The sequence below is a fragment of the Lissotriton vulgaris genome, chromosome 11 (genome assembly GCF_964263255.1).
Source record: "Lissotriton vulgaris chromosome 11, aLisVul1.2, whole genome shotgun sequence".
NCBI lineage: Eukaryota > Metazoa > Chordata > Amphibia > Caudata > Salamandridae > Lissotriton > Lissotriton vulgaris.
Window position 1 is genome coordinate 10,874,543 of NC_141699.1, and position 20,935 is coordinate 10,895,477.

General features: G+C 46.2%; 1 protein-coding gene across 2 annotated transcripts in view; it reads right to left on the minus strand.

Annotated features, from left to right (window-relative positions):
* Positions 1–20,935, minus strand: part of EP400 (E1A binding protein p400) — a 657,563-nt gene that overhangs the window by 566,317 nt on the left and 70,311 nt on the right. For both annotated transcript variants that reach the window (XM_086942653.1, XM_086942654.1), the window contains 3 exons: positions 16,865–16,972; positions 9,652–10,100; positions 7,183–7,470 (listed from right to left, as the gene is read on the minus strand). In XM_086942653.1, coding sequence (XP_086798779.1) covers positions 7,183–7,470; positions 9,652–10,100; positions 16,865–16,972 — 845 coding nt within the window. The remainder of the gene's footprint in view (positions 1–7,182; positions 7,471–9,651; positions 10,101–16,864; positions 16,973–20,935) is intronic.

Below are 20,935 nucleotides of genomic sequence, written 5' to 3' on the forward strand. Positions count from 1 at the left end.
CAAAGATTCCGCCACCTTCTTCGTCAAGGCCGGAGAGGGCTTGACCGGCTCGAGTGACTCTTCGGCATCGAGAGCCCGATCACCCGCATGCGCCTTCTTCGGGGCCGACGCCCCATGGCCATGCGCGTCGTCGCCCAGACGCTTTTTCGGAGCCGACTTCGGGTCCACGACCCCTTTCGGAGCCGACTTCGGGTTCACAACCCCTTTCGGAGCCGACGCAGCCGCGTCGGACGATTTCGCCTTCGGCACCGACCCCGAGGACTTCGGGTCGGCCATCTTGGCGTGGCTCTTTGAGTCGGCCATTTTGGTTTCCTTGGAAGTTGACGCCTCCAGAACCTTCTTTACCAGCGCAACTTTCACTTTCGGTTTCGCATCCGAGGGTGCGTGACCAGTTGGCTTCACTTTCGTTTTCTTCGACGTAAGTGATGGTTCATAAGTGTCCGTGACCGGGCCCGGAGGCGGGGACGTAGGACTCATAGTTAGATCTTGGGTAAGGCCCGAAGGCGATCCCTCGACCTGGTCCGTAGGAGGGGTAATAACCCCAGAGTCTGGTTGGGGATGCTCCTCCTCTGAGCTATCACCCATAGTGGCAAAAGCCTGTTCGTCGTCCCCTACCTCGTCGGTGACTTCGTCAAAGTTCTCCGCACCTTCGTCATAGGTTTCACCTTCGGATGCGGGATTAGAGTCCGAACCTTGCACGTCGTCTTCTCCCTCGACAGATTCCTGGAAAATGTCATCAGGTGGGGGCGCCGTAGCCGATAACTGAGCCTGGAGCCTATTGGCCCGACGAATCTTTAAAGTCTTCTTGCTGCGGAACTTCGAACACGCCATGCAGGTGTCTTCGCGGTGATCCGGCGACAAGCAGGTATTGCACACAGGGTGCACGTCGAGGTGTGAATATTTAGAGTTACACACCGGGCACTTCTTAAACGGAGTTCGCTCCATAGCAAGAGTGTAGTGTAGGCCCGTCCGCGCCGAAAGCACGTGGAAGGGCAGATAAAGATCGGAGCTGAGAGTCAGAAAGAAACCCGTACGCAACTATACCGACGCCCAGCCTAAAGACCTTTTGGTCTCGAGTAGAAGTTGAACAACTATCGGTTCCGACAGAGGGAACCGAAACACATCCGAACCCAATGGCGGAAAAAAACAATCTGGGGATGGAGGCGATGCCCATGCGCACTGTAGTCCAGGGGAGGAGCCACCTATCTCGTGATACTTCGAAGACTCTTCCAGGACAACAATGTGCAATCATCCGGACCCAACACTAGGTGGCGATCTATGCACAGATATGAATTCAGCAGCCCACATGCCTCGAACACATACTACTCGGCCACGCACAATAGTCTGTCTAGGATAGACTACTTTTTTACTTTGATCAATGGCCACCTTACAGTAGCGGAAACGGATATACAGCCACGGGGGGTCTCCGATCACTCACCACTCACTTTGACACTCACCACTACGACCATGACACGACACAGATTATTCCCGATTTTCCCTGGCTATCTCAAAGTGCCTCGGATTCATAAGGACCTGAAGAGGGCAACACGGCTATATTTTGAGGAAAACCAGTCTTCGGTGGACTCCCCCTCTATATTGTGGGAGGCATACAAAACAGTGTTCAGGGGTCAGGCCATAGCTGTGATCGCGAATCACAAAATGGCGCACAGGCAAGAGGCCCTAGATATAGAGTTAGGCCTCAAGAGGGCCAACACAGCCCATATGGCTAACCCCTCAGACGACACGCTTCATGAACTCCAGGTCCACCAGCACCGCCTTACAGACCACATGCGCAAGATCACAATGTCGGACATTGCGGGTACACAGCACAGGGTATATGACATTGGGGACAAGGCCAGTAAGTTGCTGGCGTGGTTGGACAAGAGACAGGGGGGGGGGGGAAGAATATCCTACAACTTACGGACTCACAGGGCAACAACCACACCCGCCCCGACGAGATAGTAGAAGTTCTCGCCGATTATTTCACCACAGTCTATAACCCAGAGATAGTGGTGGGGGAGAGAGAGGTCCAGACTGCTCTTGCGCACGTTCCCTTGCCGGAGCTGACACCAGAGATGTCCAAGGACATAGACGCGCCTCTTACGGTGGAGGAGATTCAGCTGGCTATAGGCACCCTCCATCCGGGCAAGGCGATGGGCCCTAACGGGATCCCCATTGAATGGTTGAAAATCATGGCCGACTTTCTAAGCACACCCCTACTCAATATGTACGAGGAATCTAGACTGCAGGGTACACTGCCGCCAGATCAACGGATGGCAACTATTGTGGCGATACCGAAACCAGGTAAGCCCCCCAACGAATGCTCGTCATATAGACCGATCTCCCTTTTGAACCCGGAGGCCAAAATTATTGCTAAGGTGTTGGCGAACAGGATCTTACCGAGTCTGTCCCACCTGATCCACCCGGACCAATCAGGATTCATGCCACATCGTAGCACTGCTTTAAATCTCCGCAGGGTACATGGAGTACTGGCGCGAGTTCCACTACTGCAGGAGCCGGCTGCCATCCTCTCCTTGGACGCCAAGATGGCGTTCGACATGGTGGAATGGAGCTATCTTTTTGCAGTGCTTGCACGTATGGGTTTTGGCCCGGTATTCCTTTCGTGGATACGCATGCTGTACAGAGACCCCGTAGCGAAGGTGACGGCCAATGGCCACATTTCAAGGACCTTCTCCCTAGGCAGAGGTACACGACAGGGCTGCCCGCTTTCGCCCCTGCTCTTCGCATTAGTTTTAGAACCGCTGGCGGTTACGATACGTACCACCCAACTCCTGAAAGGAATACAATGGACCCCGTTATGGGAGGACAGAGTATCCCTCTACGCAGATGACATGCTGATCTATCTTACGGACCTGGAAGAGAGTCTCCCTAACCTCCTGGCTCTCTGTACAGCTCATGGACGAATCTCGGGCTACACCATTAACTGGGCCAAATCCATCATTTTTGAACTGCGGGGGCCGCTCCCGCCTCTCCCGGACTCTTGTCCACTAGAACTGGCGCGTACGTCGTTCAAATACCTGGGGATTCATATCACCCGGGATGAGGCGGACTTCGCACGATTGAACCTACAACCTCCCTTGGCCCGGCTCCGAGGAGACGTGCGCCATTGGAAGGACCTCCCCCTAACGCTACTTGGCCGGGCAGCGCTATTTAAAATGATGGCTCTGCCACGTTTCTTATATGTGATGGAAAACGCCCCGTATTTGGTACCAGATAGCTTCCTCCAGAAAATAACGGCACAGATCTCGGGCCTGTTATGGGGCAACCAGCCAGCCCGCATCTCCCACGCCAAATTAAACAGGGGGTGGTACGACGGGGGAATCGCACTCCCAAACGTACAGCTGTACTATTGGGCGGCTCAGCTCAAAATCCTTAACCAATGGATACATGCACCACAGGACGACCCGGCGTTCAAGGCAGACAGGGCGCAACTGGGTGCGAACAGTTTACTGGCCCCACTGTACCACCGTGGAGTGGCGGCAAAACTCAATGGGCCTACGAAACATACAGTTCGCATATGGTACAAGGCACAGGCAAAGTTTAAGTGGGATGGCATCATTACGAAACTAACACCCCTATGGGACGCGAAGGCGTTGGGCCATTTGCGGCGCTCTAAGGGCTTCACACAGTGGGACAACATCGGCATTTCCACGGTGGGGGACATGTGGACGAGGGAAGGAGTGATCCCCTTTGCCACTCTGCAAGAACAATACGAGCTGGGGAACACAGAGCTCTACGGATACATCCAGGTCCGACACGCACTGCAAGCCGCGATCCCGCCCGACACATCCCCGCCCGAATCCTCCCCTCTGGAGGACCGTCTACTTACTGACTACATGCAAGAAGGGGCGACATCGCTAACATACCGCAAATTGGTTAACAATATGCCTGATCCACTAGGGAAACTGAAAGACAAATGGATGGTGGAAGTAGGTGACCTGGACGAAACTGATTGGAACGCTGCCATGGCGTCCCCACGTGAAGCAGGCATATCTTCCAAATTTCGCCTAGTGCAGCTAAAAATCCTACACAGAATCTACTACACCAGCACGATGCTTCATAAACTGCACAGGGCTGATCATCCGTACTGCCTTAGGGGCTGCGGAGCAGAAGGGACCTTCATACACACGGTGTGGGAATGTCCACTGATTGTCGGTTACTGGCAACGGGTAGTGCGCACAATGGCTCAGGCACTTCACACCACCCTCACTCTAGACTCACGGCTCTGCCTGCTGAACATCTGGGAGCCGACTGATCTCACCTTTTATGCAAGGACCTGGGTCACAGTGGGGATGGTAACAGCGAAACGGGACATAGCTCAGAGGTGGGGGTCGGCTGATCTCCCCACACTGTCCCAATGGCTCCGCAACATGGACATGCTTATGTTGACTGAAAGGGAGGTAATCCACGTAAATGGAATGGGGTGTGGAAACCCTGGAACTCCTATAGAGGGGATATCTGTGAACCACTGGAAGAGGATGACCTCGAAGAATCTGAGAGTGACGAGGAGCATTGATTGGGAGTGCATGTGAATGCAGGGTGTGTGCAACGGAATTGGGGGGGACCTACTTCCGGGAGGTGGGGAGAGAGGGTGTGGAAATTGGGGGGCTTTGATATGATTAATTGCTCTCTTTACAGATGGACTGCGCTACGAGTGCCGAAAGCTACTACTTCAAATACGTGCCGGACTAAGTGTGCTGTTTTTACTGTTTTATGTTTTTTTGCAAGAACTAAAAAGGCAAGACTCAGACGAATAGTAGCTAACAAAACACAAAATCGCAAACTGTATTTCTACGACACATATATGTCCCTATCCATCACATCGCCGATAAGGCCTGAAATGCTTTGACACTAACGTGGATGGTATAAGTTTCATCATCTCTGTATATTGTACTACCTCGTAATTAATGTATGAAAACGAGATGGATGACGATGTGAATACTATCTTTGTTTTGCACCAAAAATAAAAATTAAAAAAAAAAAAAAGTGCACCCTTGGTATATGTCCTTGCATTAAGTGCAGATATACGGCTTTCATAAATTCCCAAGAATTTACTGACATAGGACAAGAAGTAGTACCCCTAGAAAATATTTGTGAACTGCATTTTAGCATGAGCAAATATGCATGTGTAGATTTGCTCACTTTCCCTCCAATCACTTTTCCCCCAACTCTGGAATAAGGTTTACATCTGCCATTGTCAGGAGTAAATTTCCAACATTTCTCAGCATGGGAAAAGATTAGAGAAGAGTTGCTGAAAACCCTTAAAACATGCAAGTTAGTAGGTTTGCATAGACTCAAAAGGGCCTTCTATCTCTGGAACTATGGATTACCACTACCTTCTGCCCCAATATGTAGATCAGCGGAAACGTGGAAACATAATGGGATTGCAAGAATTTAAACACTACTATGGTATGAACCCTGGCATAATCAGAGAGGCTACATCAGAGCTCTTGCGAGATTGCCGGCATAATTTGCCACCCCATTACATGGCACCAAAGGGACAAGTGGATTTGGTTACAGGACAAGTAGATTTATGAAGCAACCTGCCCCATGGACAAGCAGATATTTTATTAAATTCCACACCCCTGACTTGCAATAAGCTTGCCCCAACTCTTAGCTTTTCCCCAGACACTAACAACTTCTATTGTGACCCTAACTTTGACTCAAATTGTTATTTACCCTAAATCATCCCAGCCCCTGACCTCGATACCTATACTGCAGCAACCTTTCTTTACCTTACCACAGCCTTGATTGCAACCCTCAAGTTAAACCCTACCCTTTACCTATTACTCTAAATCAGAACCCTGTCCTGCACCTTATCCTAATGCCAATGAAACATAAGAAATGAGAATGTACGGTAAAGTACAACTATCAGAATTCACTATCATAATATTGAGCAACAGATTATTACTACTGTGCGAGCTGACTTCATGAGACCAGCCACATGTTTATTTACATTCAAATTTCGAAGCCAGAGGACGTGCACTGAACTGCAAGCTATTATACTGTTTGCATTGATAAAGCAGCATGGCTAGTATCCTACTGATGAAGGTAAAGAGTTTAATAGCTCCTGTGAGAAGTAAAATATGTGAAATATTGATTTCCACAGAAGAAACAGAATAAATGCAAGAAAATGAAAAGCAAAACTTTGAAATAACTGTTACCAAGAAAGTGTAGCCTACTCAGAATAACCAAACCTTGGCACTTATTTTGTCAAGTGCCTCCATGAGATGCTAGAAAGTCCGTGCAGACGTTTGATTGAGATGTGTTTCTGTGAAAAAACTGGTGCAAACCACATACAGTTAACTATTTAGCTTAACTTTCTTTCGTGTTTTACCTCTTTTAAAAAGAGTGACTCAGCAGTTGAGGTTCACTGATATTAGATTTCCAAATATAACTGATTTGTTTTTTAAATGAAAATGTTCACTGCAGACATACACGTCTTAAAAAATGGTTTTAGAAAAGTTTGCATCTCTTTGCAAAATTCTTCTCGGATCCTGTGCAAGAAGTATTATTTAGCATCTATGGAGAGCTCATGACTGACAGCATACACCTTCCTGAAGGCACTCTAATTCTATTTCCACGGCTTTCAGTCCGAAGCCTCGAAGTTACTATACCCACCTGACCACGCTGTATAGACCAGATACAAAAGAATGAGCACTTTTAATAGCAAAGCTTCTCCAAACTTGCAAGGTCATGTCTCTTTAGCCACAGCGGCCAACCAGAAAACAATGATCTATGCGAAGCCATATTCAAATTCATTCATTAGGGTCAGTATTGAACTGCTAGTTTTAAGCTTTAATGCCTTTACCCTTTTTTCACCCAACTGCTGAAGGAAAACTCCGGCGTTACAGTAGACAAGGATTCCAGAGTGGGATAACACGTAAGTGAGCCACACTTTCAATGTCACCAGATTGGCAATATATTCATTTACAAAGGCCTCTATTTGATCAAAATCTTACCTAATTTTGCTCACCGTATTACAAGTGCATGAAGGATATGAATTTGCGTGTACTGTGGTGCAGCAATAAAACATACTACAAATGTGTCACAGTCGTGTGCTCTGGTCTTAGGAAGGCTTGAACCCATTCCAAGAGCTCCACCACGGTTCATATGCATTTTATAAGTGCTACTCTCTTTGGTGGTGGTTTGAAGCCTTACCAGAGTTAGCTGCTCCGTCACTTTGCTCTCTAGCGGCTGTGTTGGAGCACTTTGACCTGGGCTCAGGCTTCTCTGAGCAGAAGGTCCTGCAGAACCAGGTGATCTGGCTGCTACAGGAGACAAGGATTTGCTGGTGGCTGGGGAGATCCGCTTACTGGGTAAAGGTTGTGTGGGAGGTGGTGTGGTGTGCACCATGGTGGGTGGAGCGGCAGTTGTGGCAGGCAAAGAGAGGGGTGGAGGACGCTGACCCGGCTTTGCAGCATCGGAAGGCGGTCTCACTGCTACAGGCTGTTTTGACAAAAACACAAGTTAAAAAAGAGTTTCACAGACTGATTAGCAAGAAATACCCTTTAAGTCCATCAATGTTGTTATTAATACAGCTTACTATAGCGCACAAATCACCTCTGAAAAGGTATCTTGGCGCTAGCAAAAAACACAGGCAAACCTAACACAGAACAATTAAAATAAGATTCTCTTAAGCAATTTTCTTAATTTGATGTAATCAGGGCAGATGCAAGCATAATGAGGAAGAGCCTTCCAATAGTATGGGGCCAGGTAAGAGAAAGACCTACCCCCAAATCTAGTCAATCGGACACGAGGGACGATAAGTAGAGCTTTCTCCTTAGAGCGAAGATCCCAAACTGGACAGTAGTAGCTTTGGTTTTTTGCGCAAGTAAGTAGGTCCACCTCCTGTTTCCGATTTATTAAAAAAGGAACAGATTTTAAAGATTGTCCTTTTCTTAATGGGTAGCCAATGCAAGGCTTCCAGTAATGGTTCTGCAGAAGAGCGGGAAGGAAGATTACATACAAGTTGTGCTGCTGTGTTTTGGGCCACTTGCTGTTTGGACATTAAGGACTTATTGGCTGATGCAAGTAAGGCCTTGCCATAGTCCAATTGCTAAGAATCAAGGCCTGAACTAGGGTTTTCCTAACAGAAAGAGGGAGATGGGAGAAAGCTTTCTTCAGTAGACGCACCATGTTGAAACACCGCTGGATCTTTCATGGGCAGAGACTGATCTATTTTAAGGCCAAGATTCTTCACTACTTGTTTGGGCATAGGGGCGAGGCCCGATTCTATAAGCCACCATTCTGTAGTCCAAAACTGCCCTGCTTTCCCAAATAACAATCAATACATCTTAACAACAGTTCTGCTGGAATGTGCCAGATAGTTTAAGAATGTGCCCATAATGCACTGCTGCAGAAGGGATGGGCACCCTTCTGAAACAACACCATTCCAAACATGGCATTAAAATTAATAGTATAGGTATACAGCTCACCTAAACCCAGATAGGAGTTTAGACATTTTGTCAGAAGTAAAAGTGGCATCACTGCTTCGGAGTACAGCCATTCAGACCCAACTTATCACACATACTAGGGGATTATGAGAGTCTCTCTTCTAGAGCAGCTGTACCAGTTACACCTTTTACCAAACTGTGCTGGAAAAACATACAGGAAGCAGCAAAGGAAGGGCTCTATATATCATATCTGCTCTCCAAGGAAGGGCCATCATTTTCATCATCCACCATTGGTGTACGTTTTCATAACACTCTATTCTCTTTCAGAAACTTTTTATTGATTATGATGGAGCTCTCTTGAAGAATGGAGCGGAGAATGAGGTATTTTTGCTACAAAAGCAACTTTTCCATCACCTACAAAGCTGCTAATGTAGGGTCTTGCGTTTGGAGGAGTGGGGCTAATCAGGTGTAGGGCTGGAGTACTTGGGATCAAACACAACAAGTGTGGGGATCTATGGAACAGAGCTTGTACAGGGCTTGTACAGGGCTGTAGGAATGTCTACTGATAAAAACGCAAGTCACAGAACCCGCTGGGGTGCTCAATGGAGCAAGGATCACCGGTGGATCCAGATATGAGAAGCGAACAGATTTGGGATGACACCCGAGGCAAGTCAGGGAACTGAGACTTAAGGTAGGCTGCAGATTTGTACTCAGGAAAGATCGTGGGAGGAAATGGGGCTCATTCAACTCAAGATGCTGGGCCTAAGGGATAAGAGGTTCATTCAGAAGATGTGCAGACCTGAGAATAAATAGAGCATGCACATGGTTGAAGATTCAGAGGCTCAGAAGGGCAGTGATGGAACATAAAGTATGGAGAGACAGACATAAGCCAAGAGTGGCTGATATGGGGCTGAACGGAACAAGACAACTGTGTGGAGAGGTGTGTCTACAGAGACCCAGGTAACAGGAAATAGGGAGTTAAAATGTGTAAAGATAAAAAATAAAGGAAAACACAGAAAGGTTCATACTTTTACAATTATATTTATGTATATGTGTAAATAGAAGTAATTTTTATTTAACACATTATATAAAAAAAAATGTAATCAAATAATTTGTGATCTGTTCCAATGTATAGTGTGAAATCCTTCCTACCACTTGCCCAGCTGGGGCGGAAGGGTGGATTTCATGCCCCCCCCCTCCTCCAATCTGACATGCAACCCATCCTCCCATGTACCTGTTGCTGCAGTCCTGGAGCCTGGAGCTGAGACGTCTGCAGCTGGGCTTTCCCTGGCACATGGAGTGGCAGTGTTTGCTGTGGCTGCTGAAGTGGTCCAGAGAGCTGGCTCTGCAGGGGTGTAGCTATCGGAACAGCCTGTGGTTCCTTTTTCACCTGAACAATAGTTTGTGATTGTGCCTGAGGCTCCAACTGCTGTGGCTGTTGCACCGGCGGTTGAGGAGGTGGCTGCTGTAATGTCTGTTGCAGGGGCTGCTGCTGTGTCAGTTGCGGCGGCTGCTGGGCCAGCTGCATGGCCATGGGGATGCCAGAAGGCTGCAGGCGAGTGGGTAGCTGTGGTGGAGGTGTATGCAGGCTGGCAGCGTTCTGCACTGGAGGCCCCTTAGATGGGTCATACTGCTGCTGGCTGGGCTTCTGTCCAGTCAGTTGCACAGTAGGAGGCATTCCACCTGCAAAAGACAAATGCTAGATTAACCACGCCCCAAATTTATTAGATTCTATTAGATTCACAACAGATCCTAAAAAACATATCGCAAATCCAACTGTGTTTCATAATAAAAGAAAGCTTACATTTTATTTGTATTTGTTAATTTTACCAAAAAGAAAGGTATTATCACTTTTACAGTCATACCAGTGCACCACCGGTGTTAACATAAGCACTATTTTTGCAGACTGATATTTGTTCAAATGTTTGGTTGATTCACAATGAGCCAACGAGCAGCTGCGCAATGCCACTGGAGGCCAGTGTCTTCATACAGATGCTTTAAAGGAAGGCAAATGGCAGTTTTGAAAACATGATTGTAGAGAATAAAATGCAGAGGCAGAAATGGAAATCAGAAATGAGGCTCAGTAGTCAGAGTGTGGAACATAAGAGTGAGAAAAAGGGGTTTTGCAACTTAGAAGGGGAGGATGGGGTACAGTCGGTAAAATGTGCAGAGATGAGCAAAGGTGGAGGGGGCAATAAAGTGGCTAAGGATGATGCCTACTCCTGATGCAACAAAAGCTTTGTAAACTCTGATAAGAATTCGTTGAGTTACCATCCAGAGAATTGATACGAGAACAGTTTCTTTTATTTACATTTTACCTTTTTTATCGCGATGGATCATGCATTAGAAAGCTTTACGTGGGTAGATTCTTATTCATTTGTGATAAAGGTCTTGAAACAACTTGTGGAAAGGCAAGGCCAATGGGCTAAGTCCAATTTATACAAGCAATGCAACTATAATACAGGCCTCAAAAAGTCTAGTTTAGATTTTATCCGGTCAAGTTTTTTTTAACACCTACTGGTCCATTCTGGCAAATAAACTTACGCTGGAAGGAACAGGTGTCTGGTCATTCAGAAAGTGAATGAGCAGTAAAGATGCCTTTAAATCTAGTTTTATCTTGACACATTTGCTGCCTGTTCTAAGGACAGATGTCAAATCTCAGTTTGTCTTTTTACTAGTAATTTCTTACCTGATCCTGGAAAATGGGGTTTACTTTTCTTTATAACAGTAATTACGAAAGAACATTTATTTTGTAATTCAGAAGTGTGAGACAAAGATTTAAATAAGAGCAAAACAAATCAGAAAACTTGACTTGGTGATATGTGAATTACAAATATTTGCATAAAACTCGATTTCCAAACATTATACACTACATAGTTTTATCAGTAAAACCCACTTTGGTGGGAAATGTTTTGGCAATTTCAATGGAAAATCTGGCGACTGCAAATAAGTGTGCTACCAATTCATGCTTCAGGTATTTATTTATTAGAAGTAATGGTTTTTAAACATGATTTGAAAAGTATTCATGACCCCGCCCGGATGACAATGTGGTTAATGAACTAAGAGGAAAGCTAGCCATGGGTATCCTATAAGTGGATAGATTTGTATTATATATGGAGCAAACGTTTAGTCTATTAAATCAAACATAAGGGTTTTTGTACAGCAGACATGTTGAACTCGCATATTTGAAGGTGCTTTCATGTGATAAAGAGGAAAATGGCGGCTCAATGAATTAAAAGATTAGCTCAGGATCCCATATTTCAAACCAGTTTATTGGTAAGAGCAGATTATTCAAGTCACTCGACCTGCAAGTTGAGTAACATTTTAATGATTTTTCGAGGTCTGCTATACTCAGTCTGAAGAGAACTATAGCTTCTAAAAGACACTTGGGCAGGCTGATCAGATGTGGAGAAACATTGTTTGATAAAGCCACCACCTGAGTGACCGGATGTCATCCAGCTTTTCTAGGGCCGAGCTGATCCAGCGAGGCCAGCTAGAGTTGCATATCCTTTGTCTAGATGGAATAGCCGCAGAACCTGTAGTATCAATCTGATGCTCTCAAACGTGGTCATTCTCTTTGTTCTTCTTAGGGCTGATTTAGCTAATCTGGCAGCAAAGAGATCCAGCGGACTAGAATAGGTTAGGAGAGATGGACAAAGGTTTTAGATATTCCAACTAAGAGTGCATGGTTAAAGTTTGGTTTACTGGAAGGAGCAATAGGAACTGTGTATTATTCTCGTTAGGTTTCAGTAAAAAGGCATAAGATTTACAGGTCAGTAAAGAAAAATATCACAATTATCTATCAATCAATCAATCAGGAGTTTGTTAGAGGGCGGCTACTCACCCGTGAGGGTCTCAAGGCGCTAGGGGTGGGGGGGAGACGGGGTGCAGGTTCCATTCCATCAAGGAGGGGGTCTGTCGAAGAGCCAGGTTTTGAGGTTTCTTGCGAAGCGATGTGGTCTGTCTGAGGTGGAGCGGAAGGGCGTTCCATGCTTTGGCCGCGAGGAAGGAGAAGGAGCGGCCTCCCGATCTGGTCTTTCTGGTGCGAGGGACCACGGCGTAGGAAAGCTGGGCTGATCGTAGGGTCCTTTAGGGTGCGTGGAATTTGAGTCGGCTGTTCAGGTATGCTGGTCCGGTGCCGTCGAGGGCCTTGTGTGCGTGGGTGAGCATCTTAAAGGTGATTCTCGCCTCAACGGGGAGCCAGTGGAGTGTGCGCAGGTGCTGGGAGAAATTACAAACTCAGTTTGGTGTATATGAGCTGCTGATTTTGAGGGGAGGATTTTATTATCTAGAAATTACAAACTCAGGCAGCTGGATATGAGCTGCTGATTTCAGTGAGGTGTTTGTATTATATATAAATTACAAACTCAGGTAGGTGTGTAATGAGCAGCTGATTTTGGTTGGATTGTATTGTATTATCTAGAAATTACAAACTCAGCCAGATGTGTAGGAGCTGCTGATTTCAGTTAGGGGATTGTATTATCTAGATATCACAAACGCAGGCAGATGTATAGGAGCTGCTGATTTCAGTTAGGGGATTGTATTATCTAGATATCACAAACTCAGGCAGAATTATAGGAGCTGCTGATTTTGGATGGACTGTATTATCTAAAACCTACAAACTCAGGTAGGTGTATATGAGCTGCTGCTTTCAGTTAGGGGACAGTATTATCTAGAATTACAAACTCAGGCAGGTTTATATGACCTGCTGAATTCAGTTAGGGGATTGTATTATCTAGACATAACAAACTCAGCCAGGTGTATATAAGCTGCTGATTTTGGTTGGACTGTATTATCCAAAAATTACAAACCCAGGTAGGTGTATATGAGCTGCTGATTTTGGTTGGACTGTATTATCCAAAAATTACAAACTCAGGTAGGTGTATATGAGCTGCTGATTTTGGTTGGAGGACTGTATTATCCAAAAGTTACAAACTCAGGTAGGTGTATATGAGCTGCTGATTTTGGTTGGACTGTATTATCCAAAAATTACAAACTCAGGTCGGTGTATATGAGCTGCTGGTTTTGGTTGGACTGTATTATCCAAAAATTACAAACTCAGCCAAGTGTATATGAGCTGCTGATTTTGGTTGGACTGTATTATCCAAAAATTACAAACTCAGGTAGGTGTATATGAGCTGCTGATTTTGGTTGGAGGACTGTATTATCCAAAAATTACAAACTCAGGTAGGTGTATATGAGCTGCTGATTTTGGTTGGACTGTATTATCCAAAAATTACAAACTCAGGTAGGTGTATATGAGCTGCTGATTTTGGTTCGACTGTATTATCCAAAAATTACAAACTCAGCCAAGTGTATATGAGCTGCTGATTTTGGTTGGACTGTATTATCCAAAAATTACAAACTCAGGTAGGTGTATATGAGCTGCTGATTTTGGTTGGAGGATTGTATGTTATGTTATGTGAACATTTGATAAAGCGCAACAGCTGCCCCAGCAAAGAGGCGTCCCGGCGCTAAGGAACCACAGAAGCTGAATTGAGAAGAAGGAAGACAGACAAGGAGTCCTAAGGAGAGGGGAACAGATGGGTCTTAATAGCTTCCCGGAAGGCAGACAGGTTTTCCAAAGAGCGAATGTTCCGTGGCAAGGAGTTCCAGAGCTTGGCTCCCAAAACCCTAAAGGAGCGGCCGCCGGTTCGGCAAAGCTTTGTACGGGCTACAGTCAGAAGGTGCTGGCCTGATGAGCGCAAATTGCGTTGTGGCACGTAAAGTGTTAGAAGCGGGCCCAAATGTTCTGGATAACCGGATTTGAGGATCTTAAATGCCATGATGAGGGTTTTGAACTGAATACGAGATTCAATGGGCAGCCAATGCAGATTTTGAATGATAGCTCGGACCGAGCATCTGCGGGGAAGACCAACCAAGGCTCTTGCCGCAGAGTTCTGCACGCGTTACAATCACGCTATCTCCACTTTGTTGGCGCCCAGAAGTAAGACATTGGCATAGTCTAAACGGGAGAGAATGGTGGATTGAACAATGAGTTGGCGGACTTTAGAGTCAAAGAAACCGAGTATCGGGTTGAGGCTCCTCAGCAGGCCCACACAAGTAGCTGCCACTTTTTTTGTGTGGGTCTGGAAACTAAGCGAGGAGTCCATCCAGACGCCCAGATTTTTGACCAAGGATTTAGGTGGTGGAATGGTGCCCAATGACGAGGGCCACCAGTGTTCATTCCAATAGCTGGAGTTCTTCCCGAGGAGCAGCACCTCTGTCTTGCCTGCATTAAGCTGCAGGCAGTTATCCGTCATCCACTGGGCTACTGCCGCCAGGCCATCCCTAAATCTCGAGGCCGAAGTGGAAGGGCCTTCGGTGAGAGTGATGACCAGCTGCGTGTCATCTGCATATGACACCAGTGTTAGGTCCCACTCTTTAGCCACTGCCGCAAGTGGCTGCACATATAGATTAAAAAGGGATGGGCTAAGTGCAGAGCCCTGAGGGAGTCCCTGGCTGATGGAATGGGGCTGGGAGAGAAACGGGGGAGCTGACACCCGGAAGGATCTGTCCTTCAGGAATGAGCGGAACCATTCCAGGGCAAGACCGGTAATCCCTACTGTCGCCAGACGATTTAACAGAATGTTATGAGAAACCGTATCAAAAGCTGCGCTGAGGTCTAATAAAATCAGCGCAGCACTCTGACCGGCATCGAGGATTGTCCGGAGATGTTCAGTCGTGGACAGGTGGGCAGACTCAGTACTGTGGCCCGGCCTGAACCCGTTTTGAGATGGGTCCAAGATGTTATTATGGTTCATGTGTTGGGACAGAACGTTGTTTACATGAGCCTCCGCAAGTTTAGACAACAATGGAAGCAGCGAGATGGGTCTGAAGTTTTCCAGTTTGGAAGGGTCTAAAGTGGGCTTCTTAATAATGGGGGAGACCCAGGCTTGTTTCCAAACAGTCGGGACACTAGCCGAAGAAAAGGAAAGGTTGAGTATAGAGGCCAGGGAAGGTAGAAAAAATTCTAGAGATTCAATGAATTGAGCCGGCCTCATGGGGTCTGCTGGGGAGTCAGACTTAACTTTCCTGCAGAGTTTAGTTAGATCCTCATATGAGATTTCTGGTATAAGCATGAGCGTGGTGCCATCAGTAGTAGAGTTAGTGGAGTTAGGCGGGTCAGAAGAGTGCTGTGGGAATGAACTGTAGACTTTTTGCACTTTTTCTTACAAAGAAAATGGCAAGGTCCTCACACTGCTGCGCGGAGGTAATACTGGAGGTGGGGGTTCTGCTACTCTGCAGTTCTTGCACCAATTTAAAAATAACTTTGGTGGGATTTGGGCTAGAGTTGATTTCTGCGTAGAAGGAGGCGCGTGCGGAGCAAATAACTTTATGATAGAGTTTTTGTTTGGCTAGATAAGATGCTTTATCCCTATCATTGTAGCCCCTTCTCCAGATTTGCTCGGCTTTTTTGCATTCTTTTTGCATGGATTTCAAAGTATCATTATACCATGGGTTGGAGGGGGAGCTGCGCCCCTTAGTCCATTTGGCTGGGATGAGGGCATCTAGTCCTCTAGTAATCCAGTCATAGAAGGGAGCATATGTCATATCGATATCCATGTTTGCCTCATACTGGAATTCTCCTAGAGTGGAGTGGAAGTTGCTGGTTAGAGGTTTATGCCAAGGCCTCTTTAGGCGTCGAGTTGGCTCTTCTTTGTTGAACGTTTCCCTAACCATCATGGTTATTTTGATTAGATAGTGATCTGTCCATCCCATAGGTTTGGGCACTTCTGTCCTAACCTCCGGGATGTTAGTATTATCTAGAAATGACAAACTCAGGTAGGCGTATATGAGCTGCTGATTTTGGTTGGATTGTATTGTATTATCTAGAAATTACAAACCCAGCTAGGTGTATATGAGCTGCTGGTTTTGGTTGGAGGATTGTATTATCTAGAAATGACAAACTCAGGTAGGTGTGTATGAGCTGCTGATTTTGGTTGGATTGTATTATATATAAATAACAAACTCAGGTAGGCGTATATGAGCTGCTGATTTTGGTTGGAGGATGGATTTGGCCGTTTCATGATCAGCCATTTTCAGCCAGTCAATATGTGAATTTCTGTAATCCATATGCATTAGGACTCCTTCTCCAACGAACAAGTGTTTATTGAGGGCACAGTTTTAGTTGGCAATTTACTGCTATTAAAACTAGACTGTACTCAGTCACTAGTACTCTCTAGGTCACACCAGGTGAGTGAAGGCCTGCGAACTGACTGCCATGTAAGACAGGATCAAAAACTGTGTACTAGAACAAACAATCTCATAAAATAGATCCGCTGTGACAGCGGCATGATAAGTAGTATGGCAAATTCAAACAATATGCACAACAAATGTCTCCAATGTTAAGCACCACACAGAGAAGTGTGATGCTTGTCTGCTAATCACTTCCTTGCCTCATCAGGCATATGACGAGCCATTTGAATGCTTCTACAATACAATACCTTGTGCTGTCGGCATCAACTGCTGCAGAGATACTCCTGATGCCACTCCTGGATGCTGGAACACCATTCCATGGCGGTTCACATCTAGCCGTGGCCTTTTAGATGGATCTGTAACATTAAAAGGGTATCAGACTTTTTTCAGAATAGAACAGTGGATTACTCCATGTCAAATATATATTTCCCTACACATTTCACAAAGCTAAATAAATAAAAATAATTGCTATATCGAAGATTGTTTTTAAAATGCAGTGTACACCTTCTGTGTAAAGGTGGTCTTTTTGTATACATTTATGTTCTACTTGACAACTATTACTTTGGCCGCCCAGCTTGATCCTCCCGTCCCTGGTAGACGCACCTATTCAGTACACACCCTGCTGTCTTTCAAACCCTCAGTGATACCTTGTCATCATTTGGTCCCTCCTGAGGGCTTTCCGGAGGCCCTTAAGTGCTTATGCACGGGGAAGGAGGCTAGTCCCTGCCTCCATTTCCCCCGAAACAGACACTCGAGACCAGGAAGGCACAAGTTCCCCCAGCCTAGTAAAGAGGCTGGGTTCCTTATTAACACTAGATCCCTAATTAAAAATAATCTCGCCTTCAGGGACTTTACTTCTAACAGAAAACCTCCCTGGGTCTTCATTACGGAGACCTGGGCAGCAGATCACTCTGGACCTGAACTCCTGGATGCCATCCAAGGAGGGTTATTCGCTGTCCAGAATGGACAGAGTAGGGGGAAGGGGTGGGGGGCTAGGCATTTTATACAGATCCTCTATAAGATGCCGAACTGAGCACCTTTCTTTGCCATCTGACTCTTTTCAGGCTCTTTATTTTGTGCTGAACCCCTCCCCCTCAATCTCCTTTGCGGGGATCCTGATTTACAGGCCCCCTGGCCCCCGGCCTCCCTTCGTTCAGAAGCTTCTTAAGCTGCTTGAACCCTACATAGACAGACCAAACTTTACCATTCTTGGAGACTTTAACTTTCATTTAGATATAGAGGACTCCCCAGATACTGCCTCCCTGATGGACTATTTGGCTTCTTTTGGTCTAAACCAGATAGTAGAGGGCCCCACACACTTAGCCGGTCATACCCTGGACGGGGTCTTTACCAATGACCCCAGGGTAGAGTCTGGGATCCCCCTTCCTCTGTCCTGGTCAGACCACATGGCAATCCCCCTGGATTTTATACACCCCAGCCTTCCCACCTCCTTAGCAAACCCCTGTAAGTGGGAACCCAAAAGAAACTTCAGAGCAATAAATAGTCATCTATTAGCTCCCCTTTTACCCACCCAACCCCAATCACCAGCAAATGATATTGACATTGCAGCTTCTGATCTGCATAATGCTATTCTAAAAGCGGTTGATAAACTGGCCCCGGTCAAACAGACTTATTCTGCTAGGAAGCGCCCCTTGGTACTCCGATACTCTTAGATCACTGAGGCAGAGATGTAGGAGACAAGAGAGGATCTGGAGAGTCAATCTAGATGAAAAGAATAAACACAAACTCCTACTCAAAGATTATAAAACTGCGGTGCTTGCAGAAAAGAAACTACATTTGTCTAAACTGACTGCCTCCCTCATCTCTTCCAGGGAACTGTTCAAAATTGTTAACTCTGTCGGTCCTGCAATCCCCCAATCCGGTAAGAGAATCCCAGGAGCTTTGTGACCAGATATCAACCTTTTTCCACACAAAGATAGCTGACATTCACTCCAGCTTAGAAGCTCTCAACCATGAATTAGGATCCCCACTGCCCCACTGCCATATCATGTCACAGAAGACCCTACAGAGTCACCACAGGGTAGCTCTTTTACTTTCCCCCTGATCACTCTAGAGCAACTCAATGTGTACTTGGACAGGCTTAAATCAGGTTCTCCCCTCGATCCATGTCCTCTGAAGGTCTTCAAAGAGTGCAGAGATGTTCTACTCCCTGCGTTCCTGGAAGTCATTAATCTGGCCATCCATCAAGGTGCTTTCCCGACCCTCTGGAAAATGGCCAAAGTTAAGTCCCTTCTTAAAAAGGCCTCGTTGGATCCTTAAAAACTTGCGGCCTATCTCATTACTCCCAGCACCCGCAAAAATGCTAGAGGCCCACTTAAATCACCATCTGAGTGCCTTCTTGGAGAACTCCAGCCTTCTCGATCCCTCTCAGCACGGCTTTCGCAGGTCTCACAGTACCGAGTCCGCCCTAACAGTCGTCACCAATAACATCCGTGCTAAGGTCGACAGTGGCCAGACTACTCTTCTGGTCCTGCTTGACCTTACTGCCGCTTTCGACACCCTATCCCACTCCATCTTAGTCGAACGGCTCAAGGAGATAGGAGTGGTCGGACCTGCACTTAGTCTTTTAAAATCTTTCCTGGATGGCTGTGCACAGAGGGTCAAGCTGGGTGACTTTCTTTCCCCAGCTAAACCTGTGCAGTGCGGGGTGCCTCAGGGCTCGTCCCTGAACCCCACGCTCTTTAACATTTACGTTACACCCCTTGATCTTTTGGGCTGGAAGTTCTCTCCTATGCTGATGACACTCAGATTATGGTCTCTCTTTCTCAAACTGCTGATATCACAGCCCGAAACTTCAAGAATTGCATGGAAGCGGTTGCAAACTGGAAGGTGAGGAATTCCCTTAAATTGAATAGGGAAAAAACGGAGGTGCTGATCTTTGGAGGCAAGGAGAAGATCTGGTCAATGAACTGGTGGCCTCCCTCCCTTGGAGCCTGTCCATCGCCCTCCCAGTCTGCTCGGAACCTAGGTGTTATTTTTGATACCAAACTCTCCTTCCAAAAACAAGTCAGCAGAACAACCTCTACCTGCTGTGGTGTTCTTAGAACCTTGAGGAAATTAGTACATTATCTTTCCACCGATGCCCGTAAACTGGTTACGGTGGCCCTAATCTCCTCAAGGCTAGATTACTGTAACTCGTTATACCCGGGAATCAATAAATCCCAGATACAGCGTTTGCAAACAGTACAAAACTCAGATGTTCGGTTTGTTGCTGATGCCCCGAAGCTCGCCTCAGGCACCTCTATTAGGAAGGACCTTCATTGGCTTCCTGTCCAGGCCAGAATAGAGTTCAAGGTTCTATGTCTCACCCATCGTGCTTTGCACGGGCTAGGCTCTGAAGACATCAAACCCTTGGTGACCCCGTATGTCCCCAGCAGGGCACTTCGTTCAGCCAATAAACATCTTTTGTCTGTTCCTAAAACCAACAAAGCCAGATGGGGCGACAGAGCTTTCAGCTCCCGTGCTCCTAAAATTTGGAATACTCTTCCGGCTGAGATTAAGGAACTCACCTCCCACCCCCTCTTCCGAAAGGCTCTGAAGACCTGGCTCTTCAGGGAGGCCTACCACTGACCATACCCCCCACCTCTCTATCACACAGCTTTTCATTTCATCTCTAGCGCCTTGACGCCCTTGGGCAAAGTAGCGCTATACAAATTCTCCCTCAACTCAACTCAACTTAAGTTAATGAGTACGGTTTTGATTTATAAATATTTGCACACCAGACATTACTGAAGTAATCCATGATGCAATATTTTACAATTACTCAAGCAAAACATTCCTCCATGATCGATTCTAAAGAGCAGTGGCAAAATGTATGCACAGGGCATGCCAACATATGGAAGAGAATCTGCAACTCTCACAGAGTACACAGACAGCAGCCTAGAAACAGGCTATGTATATCCATCTACTGACAAATAATGCTGTAACACTTAACTGTGCTATATAACATAAAGGAAAAATTAAGTGAATAAGATAGCAGTGACTTAAGGAAGACTACTTAGAGGGCAAGCTGGTATATTCCCAAGCTCATGTCCTCAATAAGGACCAACTGAGCAGAAGAGGCAACCTGTCGGAATCTAAGAACAATAGTTTCATAACACAGAACTACTGGAGCCTGGACTCGCAGAACTCACTGTTAAAGAAGCCTGCAAACAGAAGTGTTTTAGCCCCTGTCATGGATCAGTGGGAAAAGAGGAAAGGTGGAATAACAAAAATTACAAGTGCATCAGGGATCAAACATCGCTACCATATTCACCATATCTGTACAGGGGACAAACTGTGACAACAGTCCCAATGAG